General features: G+C 36.4%; 1 protein-coding gene across 1 annotated transcript in view; it reads left to right on the forward strand.

Moving 5' to 3' along the window:
* Positions 1–9,431, forward strand: part of LOC137923041 (uncharacterized) — a 34,292-nt gene extending 24,861 nt beyond the window's left edge. The window contains exons 22-29 of the mRNA XM_068766161.1: positions 550–659; positions 1,570–1,669; positions 2,522–2,683; positions 4,184–4,328; positions 5,922–6,026; positions 6,881–6,980; positions 7,491–7,639; positions 9,293–9,431. Of these exons, the coding sequence (XP_068622262.1) occupies positions 550–659; positions 1,570–1,669; positions 2,522–2,683; positions 4,184–4,328; positions 5,922–6,026; positions 6,881–6,980; positions 7,491–7,639; positions 9,293–9,406 (985 nt within the window). The 3' untranslated portion in view covers positions 9,407–9,431. The remainder of the gene's footprint in view (positions 1–549; positions 660–1,569; positions 1,670–2,521; positions 2,684–4,183; positions 4,329–5,921; positions 6,027–6,880; positions 6,981–7,490; positions 7,640–9,292) is intronic.
* The last annotated feature ends 1,366 nt before the right edge of the window (positions 9,432–10,797 follow it).

Here is a 10,797-nt window from a genome sequence, read left to right on the forward strand (position 1 = left end):
GGTGGACCGTTGAAATAGTCAATAATACGGGAAATAGCTGAATGCGGGCAGTGCAAGATCGGTGATCCTATGCCTAGACGTATGCCTTGTAGTGCGAGACTATGTGACTTGTTATGTATAGAATAAAAGGATGGCTTTTGCACTTGATCAGCCCACAAATTTGACGGTGGGACTCTTTTTCCCCTGTGTGAAACTAACTTTCCTAATAAACCAAAAACTTAAATTATTGTTGCTGTGGGAGTCAAATTCCTGCCTAAAGAAATATTGGTTTGTTTTCGTAATTTAAGCCACAGGATGTCCACTGTTGGTCTCACTGTTGGATTTTGAATAGGATCGATTAGAAGCAATCTATATCAATCTATATCTGCTTAACTTGTCATTGGACGCTGCCATTGCCGGTCTGTGGTCTCCACTTTAGAATCTTAATCCTAGTGACCATCTGTACTGATCGCTATGCCTGCCTACTGCTACTGAATAGTACTTAAGAATAATCAATGTCTAGTGAACCGGACGCCGTTGTATTACTACACAAATGTTTAATCTCCCAAGCAGAATACCGTGTAGAGATTGCAGCGAGGTATTGCCGAACAAAACTGCACTCTACGCCCATAGACAGAAGGAGCATAGCGACGCGATGCTTTCCATGAGCGACGAACAAGGTATGATTTGTTTGTTTATTTTACGACATTTTTATTCCATTTTCATACATAATATACGCGCGGAACTTAAGTTCATTATTTAGGTTTGTGTCGAAAATAAACTAATATTATAAGAGAAACTATGTTCTGAGACTACCTGACAAGTAGAACTGGAAAGTTAAATTTTAAGCAGAAAACTGGTCGTGGCGTAAGGCCACTCTAATCCTTCTTCATCTGAATATGTAGCCTTCAAGTCGTTATGTATGTGTCTTAATGTAATCTGTAAGAAGTAGTCCCACTCCCATAACTGGGCTTAAGTGTCTCATAATCGCAGCAACAAGTATATATTCCCAAGCGAATCAACTAAAAATGTTTGGACATCTATAACTTACCTTCTGTTTTCAAAATATCTTTACGATATAGTATTTATGGAAATGAATCTTATATACAGATGAAAAGAGATGTTTTTTGTCTGCTTCAAATTCTACATGAAGCACTATTTATATAACAAATTCAACAAAGTTTGAAATATATAACCACAACTATTACATCTCGAAAAATACCACCACTGAACAACAGTTAAATTAGTTCTACATAAACTGAAATGTTTATGAACAACTTTCAATGACAATAGCGATATGTCAAATTTTTCTCATTTTTATCTCTTAAAATTTCTCGTAATTTCGAATATAAGACTCTAAGACAATCTGTGCCTATTGTGATGTTTTTTAGCCTGTGGTTTTTAATTTCATTTCGAATGCTAAGGATATAAAAGTTATTATTATATTCTCGTAAAACCGATGGTCGTTGAGGCCGCAAGGTTCTTGAGTAAAGACTAAAGGTCTCTAGAAGCGGGCAGCGAAGGCCTGGGCCTTGAAGTGGGCGTCTATCGACTGATATGATCTTCTCAATGACGTCATGCCTGCAACAGGTACAGATACGCAGGTCCGTGCGTACTCGTCGCGCGCCACGTCTTGCTGCAAGTGCGGGCACAACTTCACCGAACCAGCTGCCCTGCAACGACATTTGAAGTAAGGATTCTGTTTTTATATAGATACTATCTGATCCCGCAAACGTTGTTTTGCAAAAAAAAAAAATAAAGTTTTTAATTAACAAATGTAAGATAAGGGTTGATCGTAGAGGGGTGAAAATTTAGGGTTGTATGTATTTTTGTATGTTGTATCATAATAAAATAAAAACCAAAAAAATTGTCTAAAAAATTTAAAATAAAATTTAGGGGTGGACTATCCTTATCACTTAGGGGTATGAAAAATAGATAGTAGCCAATTCTCAGACCTACTAAATACGCATATAAAATTTGGTAAAAATCGGTCAAGCCTTTTCAGAGGAGTTCAAGTTCGAACACTGTGACACGAGAATTTTATATATTAGATACAAGTTGGAAGGTAATTAGGTGTAAAAGCTTTGAAGAAATATGTATAAAGAGATACAAATAGACTGAATATAACGACATATATACGAACGAATCGTGCATGGAGTTATTCGTAGAGAAAAGACGACGTAAATGAGGCGCGGTATGAAAGACAAAGAACGAAATGATTAAAAAAGGAATGAATGAATGATATGAACATGGGAAAAGAACAGTATGAAAATAAGAAATTTAATTATATTATGATTGTAACTGTTATCCCTGTGTACCCGGGACAGGGGAAGTACTATTTAAAAAAAGCTTTAAACAGATGAACGTATAGTTTATTTTGCTGTCAATGATATGTACTAAGTTAATGTTCTTATACATGTACCTATAGACTATACTTCCAGAAGTTATTGGACTTGTATTCCAATAGTTTTATAGTGATTATTTTATACAGGGTGATGGAAATAGGTATTAAAAAAATATTAACACAAGAACGCTGTTATAGAGAGGTGCACGGGCACGAGGGAGACACGCGTGCGGGTCGTGCCCACGCGTGCGCAGTGTGCGGGCGCGCCTTTCGCTCAGCCTCCGTGCGCAACGAACACCTGCGTGTTCACACCGGCGAGCGACCATACCCCTGCGACGTATGCGGCGTCGCCTTCCGACGGTCAGGCACCTACCACATACTTATCTACCCGACAAGACATCTGGTTGTTATATATAGAAATTTACTAGTATTATCGACGAATGACAGCCCATGCCAAGGTCCTCTTGTGGGGCCCTTGAGATTAGTTACTCCATGCAGCATCCGCTGAAGCGATCTAAGAGCTCGGTGGACTCCCAATTCGGTGAAATTGTGATGCATGGATGCACAGACCGCGTCCAACCGGTCGAATACTGGTGGCCCAGCGACAGCAACAATAATACTCTCGTACATTCGAAAAATATTGAATATTTTATTCCAGAATAAAACCAAAAAAATTTAATTACCTATACTTCTGGCGGCCGGCCCGCCATCAGTTCATGATTTGCCCGAGTGGCCTCTAGTCTTAATAAGTCTGTGCAACCATGCCCTAGAGGTTCTGGAGCTGGGCTGTCTTTAAAGCCGTCTGGGCTCTGCGCCTTATACGGGCTACCACATGCCAAAAGAACACTTTTTATCTAGATCTCATCTTTAATCTATTTACATCATCAAAACGTCAGTATTAGGACGACCACCGCTGGGCATAAGCTTGCCCAATAGTTTTTAAACAAAACCGGATGGTAGTGACTTGCATCCAGTGTTATTACGATAGATACTTTAACAATGGCGTCTGTCCGCCTTATGGATCACTACACTTGCCGATCCAAGGTCTACATTCTAGAAAACTTTATCTCCTTGGCCTGCCCTTAGGCTGCCACTTGATTTATTAATATTAAATCTGCTGGGCTGTATCGATTACTTTTTTCGTTTGTATACGGATCCTCATCGCTAGTTGGATCTCGTAGAGAAATCCCCAGCATAATCTTTGGCTTTTTGAGGGAGCGTAAGTCTTGCCAATGAGGCCTAGATTGAAACATATATGCTACTTACATGACGTCGTTTTATAACCCCATAATAGGCGACCATTCAAGCCTTGGGCTAATATTAAGCGCGTTTGTGAATGTGAAGAATTTAAAGTTGATAATTGGTGATCATAATGGAGTTCTAAGTGCTAGAAAAACGTGTGAAAAAAGTCGTGGTTGAAAATTGATCAGCCTCCACTTATTGGCAAAACCGGATTAACTCGCGATAAAAGCGACGCTGTTTATAGCAGGATTGGAAGAGTATTGTTTATTATGAGTTTTTCCTGCAGAACAGGACTTTCGATTTGGACTGATACTGCTAATCACTGATGAATATAAAAATCTTCTATGAAAGTCTTCCATCGTGATTATGCTAGACCATACATATTTTCAGAACTCAATAGTTTGAGTCTCTTCAGAATTCTTTAGGCGGTGTCAGGTTAAACAAAACAGGAGTGCTAACACTACTTCTCTTGGTATTTTGCAGAAGTTCCAAAATAACAAAAAATGTTTAGAATTCTTATTTAATAGTATATGCATTAAATGGTACATATAATTGGACGAAATAATAAAATTATTTCATCGATCGGATATACAGATCGATAATGTTTTTTATTACCAGGTCGACTGCCATGCGCAACCACAGATTGATCCACTCTGGTGTCCGCGCGTGGGCGTGTCCGCGCTGCCCAAAGCGCTTCCGTATCCGCTCCGACCTGCGCACGCATCTCCGGCTCAAACATCCCACACATATCGTCGTTTTCGAGGTACCCACATAACCGCATCCACTACAAAATAAATTTATGACATTGTTACTACACCAATACCTCACTTTGCGTCGTGGTTACGTTCCAAAAAACATGACGCAAATTGAAACGCCGCAAAGTGAACTAAGATTTTCAAGAAGAAGATCGAAGAAAAGTTCCAGGGTTACGAAAATACTACTTTTTTTAAAAAAAATGGACAAAGTAAACATTAAAAAAAAATATATATAACTCGGTTAATAAATAAATTGGAAAAATATTTACCTTTTTTGTAACCAGAAATAAAACGTAAAAATTTATAAAAAATTATTAATCTCTTTTAAAAAAAAGCACAACACACTACATTACCACACATTATGTAATTGAAACTGAACTCTAAAATTAGCAAAACAAAGTGTAGATGAAACTGTATTCAAATTGCATTGTTTTTAGTTAGAACGGGAATCCCCGAGTTTTGATGGCATAGCGCAATTAGAAACAAAAGTGTTGCCATCTTTTAGAAAAAAAAAGAAAATTAAAAAAAATAGACTCGAACCTAAAACAACGCAACCTAGAAAATCTAACGACGCACAGCGAAAATTAGTACTAATTAAGCAGCGTCGAAACTTTCAAAAAACGCAAAACGAAATGACGCAAAGCGAGGTATTGGTGGACTATTACTGTGCTATATACTGACTATTATATAATAGTTTTGTTAAGACCTGGCGTCAAAGACACAAGCTCAGCCTGCCTTACATTACATCGGAAAAAAGATTCTCCAATGTGATGATGACTGTGATACTCTTAATAAACACCGCCGTTCAGAAACACTGTATTTAAACAAAAACAACAATGGAATCATTTTCTTCTTTTACCTCATAAATGGCTTTGGTCGGTCTTGCGCTTCGTATCCAGCTACTTAAGTGTATACCTTACGGCGTATATAGGTTCCCCCATAAGTGGACCCACGATATAGTGAAGATCACGGAAACTCGCTAGATACGGGCAGTGCAAAGCTGATCATTGTGGCGATCGTTAAGGGAGACCTATGTCTTGCAATGGGCGTCTATCACCTCAAAAGAAGAAGAAGAAAAACAAGGTTACTTCCTTTTTTTTCTTCAAAACCAGTTTGGCTTTGATAGATGGTGTCTACACGAGTACCGTAGTCATTATTTAAAAGTTTTCTTTTCGATGTCAAATATAACACTGGCCAGGTCTAGCGTATGTATTTTACCCCAGGTCTTAACAAAACTATTGTATAATAGAATTTTGTTATAGCTTTTTAACCAGAGTACTATGTCATTATTTTTTCTCGTCGTCAGATGCAAGACATAGGTCTTGCAATGGGCGTCTATCAGCTTGAAAGAAAAGTAAGGAAAACCAGGTTACTTCCTTTTTTTCTTCAAAACCAGTTCGGCTTTTGATAGATAAATATTTGATATGGTGTCTATACGAGTAACGTAGTCATTATTTAAAAGTTTTCTTTTCTATATCAAAGTTAATACTGGCCAGGTCTAGCCTATTTACCCCAGGTCTTCACAAAACTATTGTATAATAGAATTTTGATATAGCTTTTTAACCAGATTACTATGTCATTATTTTTTTTCTCGTCGTCAGATGAAAGGTTTAAACCCCACGTACGATGAGATAATGCAGCATATCCGCGACAACAACATCACGCAAGGCCGGGTGATTGAGATCACCAAGATGTCCTTTGAGAAGGTATACTCCAATTCCTGGTAATAATATACAGGGTGATTTTTAAGTTTAAAAGCGTGTGATAAATTAATAGCACATTTAAAATATTAAATAACGTAATGATAATATATTAAGAAGCGTTTACAGAATTCGGATTACTGCAGACTTTGTACTGCTAGAAGTACTTTGCCATTCGCATTTTAATGAAAGTTTTTTTTTCAGTGATCACTTGATACGGAGTGATAGAAAATAGGCATAAAATCTTGTTGCTAACAAATGAGCTATAGCTTCACTCCTTTAAAGCTTTTACGTATATAGCCGATCACCCTATATAAACGAACCTATAACCTAATCTGCTTGATTAGATTTTTATAGTATTAATAAATTTCGTCAAAAAGTAGCTTATGTCTTAAAGAAAAAACGTAAAGCACTTTAAGTTGCCTACCTTAACCTTTTGTATTTAAAAAGACTTTTTAACTCGGAGTTGATATGGATTCTGTAAATTTTTAGCCTCATATGAATAACGTTAGTCTCGAATCTTTATGTCTCATAAAAATATTTGTTTTGTCTGCATTGCGTAAATCTTTTGGTTTTAACCAAAGTTCTAGCAGAAGGCGCGGCCATTATCATCATTTCAGCCATAACACGTCCACTACTGGACATGGGACTTGCCCTAAGGTGGTTCCCACGATCTTTTTAAGATCTATCCACCGGCAAGCGTAACGCATAACATCAGCTTACAAGGTGGATAGAACCTTGTCAAGGTCGGGAGACGCTGGATGCATGCATGAACCAGTACTATTGGAAATCTATGGGGGAGGCCTATGTCCAGCCTTGGACGTGTTACCGCTGAAATGATATGATGATTGATGTTGTAGGGATCCACCAGTATAGTGCCGAATAGCGCTCGCGCCCTGTCTCTGCTCAGCGGAGTGCCTCGCACCAAGATCACCTGTGAACCGCCTCCCGTCGCTTCAGGTAATGAATACAACATTTTCAACTTTTTTTCATCAATTCTTTTATGTCGGCCGATAGACCCCCAGCAAGACGCACTCCCCCCCGTCCCCCCCCCCAAAGATCGACACAATGACATCTCTAATGCTGCGCGCAAACAGCGACTTTCGCGAGGTTTTAAATTGAGGGTAGTAACATAGTGCAATATAGTAAAATAACAAAAGAAGTGTAAATAATTAAAAGAAACATAAAGAGTCTGTGATAAAAAAAATGTACTGTGATCTAGGAATGTAGATGAAAGATCTGCTAGAGAAGAATGACAGAATGAAACATAATATGAAGGACAAAAGAGAATGTAGAATAACAATTGATAAACTCATTTTACCCGAATTTGTAATATCCCTGCCTCATAAAGGCATGGGGAACGAGAGGGCCCATTAAAACGGAGGTCATAAATAACAAAAGTAGTGGGAGGAGGGTTATCGCCGCAGCGTCCACCGGCCCATGGCTGCCACTTGGTGTCCTTTCATAAAGAATTGACGTTTGCAGATGTATTCCAACCAGTGCGACGCGGGAGAGGAATTGCAAAGAATCCGAGGCGGCCGAAGATCTTGCAGGGGTCCCACGAGGAGACCGAACTTGAGGCCAGCTCATACCCCATGCCTATCGATGGTAGCGGAGAGGTTAGTCCTGTCTTAGTTCAGGAAATATACAGGGTGATTGTATATGAGTGTAAAAGTTTAAAAAGGATTAATTTACACTATCCTGTCTATAGTTGTCACTCTGAAATAAGTTAGATTAATTTAGTTTTTCTGATGGAATTCGACAGGGCTACAGACAGTACAAAAAGTTAAATCTCAAAATCTTTTTCTTACTATATCATTACGTTATTTATTATTTCTGAAATCATTGATTTTTGCGTACCCAACACTAACAATAATGAGCTATATATTAACTCTTTTAAAACTTTTATATCTACAACCAATAACCAATCACAATGTATAAGTTATTATTAGTTGGTAACACAGGCTTCTACTTGAGAGGCTTAATATTCACTTACTAAGTCTTGTACCTTAAACCATAGACCAGATAATCTAACGTCTATTTATAATAGTATTTGTTTAATTTTTACAGTTTATATTAAAATGTAAAGATGCGTTTACATAATTATTTTCTAAAAAGGTGGGCAAGTAAACATTTAGGTCAATACTTTTATTAATTTATATAATATTAGAGAAAAATATTATAGATTTATAGACTTAATGAGATGAAAATAAAGGATAGCATATATGACTATTTATAAAATGCTCTAGTTCAACATTATGTGATTCACTGTCAGTTTCAGGGCTTCTTGCATTAATGTTAAAATTTTCAGTCAATGTTTTATTTTGTAATTAATGTATTCCAACATCATGTCAGCCGATAGATGCCCTCTGCAAGGCTTAAGCCTCCCATAAAAGATGGTCGCGATGACTGGACCTGTGCTGCCCACATTCAGGGACTTCCCGCTAATTGACTTTATAGTTGGTTCACCTAGTAAGGGTCTACCGGCTCCTGGTCACCATTAAAGATCTAAGTAAGAAAAGGACCAATATATAGCTAACTAGCTGATCCCGCAAACGTTGTTTTGCAAAAAAAATTGATATTATAATTTAAAAATAAAAAATAAGGGTTGATCGTAAAGGGGTGAAAATTTATGCTTGTATGTATTCTTGTATGCTGTATCATAAAAAAATAAAACCAAAAAAATTTCGTTAAAAAAATAAAAAAAAATTTAAGTGTGAACAACCTTTATCACTCAGGGGTATAGAAAATAGATAGTAGCCGATTCTCAGACCTACTGAATACGCATATTAAATTTGGTAAAAATCAGTCGAGCCGTTTCAGAGGAGTTCAAGTTCGAACACCGTGACACGAGAATTTTATATATTAGATTACACCATGTACTACATGTCTACTTCCATCTTGCCGGAAGTAGCTATATATTGGTCCTTTTCTTACTCAGGATGGACTTCCGCAAAATAACGCCTGAATCCATTAGATGCTAGATCCTTTTGCAACAGCGATGTGCCACGCCCACTGTCACTGTATAGTAGTAGTAGTAGTAGTAGTAGTAGTAGTAGTAGTAGTAGTAGTAGTAGTAGTAGTAGTAGTAGTAGTAGTAGTAGTAGTAGTATAGTGTCACTGTATTTGAGCAATTCTTGGAACTAAGTGTAAAATAAACTAATATGTTATACTAATACAAATACAGCAGTACTAATACAATATAAAATATTATCCAGTTAAGTTGATAATAATAATACAACATTGTTCATGTTCACGTCTTATGTTTCAAGGAGCTCGGTGAACTGAACGTCCAGCTGATGATGGGCGAAGGTTCGCTAGCCTCAAACCAAATGGTGCAGTTGCAATTAGATGAGAGTATTTGGAATAATAAACCACCACAATGATACGCATGCATCGTCTGGACCACAAATCTTGAGGAGTGTGATGGCCTTGTACCAGTGAGATGATGAAGGGAGGCTTTACAGTTGTACTGTGAAGCTTTCCTATTTGTGTTCTTGTAAATATATTTAGGGACTGCGACATTCGAATATTAAAGTTTTCGTCAAATAAATTATAATTGAAAATTATTAAAGTTTCGTTAAAAGTCGAAATTGATCAAAAATCTCTGCATTTGATTTTGTAATTCAAAATTTTTGGCTTACACCGGTTTGTTGAAATGTACAACTTATAAGAAATGCTATCTGTTTAAAGAATTTATTTTTAAAACACTTAACCCAAGTTACATAAAATGAGATAAATTGTATTATACCTTATTATTAACTTTTTTTAAATGCGCCGTTGCCTACTCTATTTAGTCTTGCCATGAATAAAAAACTACATTTTTATGGTACGTAACATTTATTACTATTATAGTGTGTTAGTTAAATACATTAGTATAAAACCATTAGAATACACCCCTTTAACCGTTGAGGCTAGATATCAATAGCAGTAAACACTCTTCCTATGGGAAATTTACTGCCAATGGTATGGATTGTTTAGATACTCCGAATTATCATGATGTTTAGAGGAAGCATTTCTCTCTAAAATTGGTCATAAATATATGTGGACAACTAATATGAAAACTATTTTTGCATGTTTATTTAATTAAAAACAAAATTAAAAACTGACTATAAGAAAAAAATATATTATAGCTCCGTTTTATATTGTTGCACAATGTTGTATAATGTTACCAAATACTATACTAGAATATTGGGTTATTTGGAAAGTGATTACGTTATCTTTTTGGGAAAATTAAAGACTATACTATACACAATACCGACTAGAAATCACACCAAAGCACCATAATCTAAACACTAAAGGCAATCTCGAAATTATCTCTTTTATTCTCCTCTTTTCAATGTAGAAGAGAGAACAGTATTTATTTTCCGCGAATATTCCGTTGTCACAGTAAGTAACGACAACGGTGATACGCGATGCATGTAGATTTATTTACCATAGTGTTAAGAGCAAAGTACTTAATTTTATTTTAATATTAGAAATTGTTTTGTTTATCTTATGTAATGTCCAATAAAATGTTTTATCATTGTTTATGGTTTCATTATTACAACATAACCACAACATACCACTTAAAAGTAAATGCAATATTTTTTTTCTATTTTTTCCTGCATTGCAGTGTACTTATCTGCGAGATATATATATTTTTAAAGTAAAGGTAAAAGTCATGCGTGTAAGGGTTAATTTGGTTAAGATTATAAAAAGAAAAGACGACAAACTACTATTTATTTTGCCATTTTGGATGGTTATAAGAGTTTGTGTCTCGGCGCAAATTTGCTAG

This window comes from Battus philenor, unplaced genomic scaffold (assembly GCF_028537555.1).
Source record: "Battus philenor isolate CCGP_79_NKW_IND1 unplaced genomic scaffold, ilBatPhil1.0.hap1 SCAF_20, whole genome shotgun sequence".
Taxonomy (NCBI): domain Eukaryota; kingdom Metazoa; phylum Arthropoda; class Insecta; order Lepidoptera; family Papilionidae; genus Battus; species Battus philenor.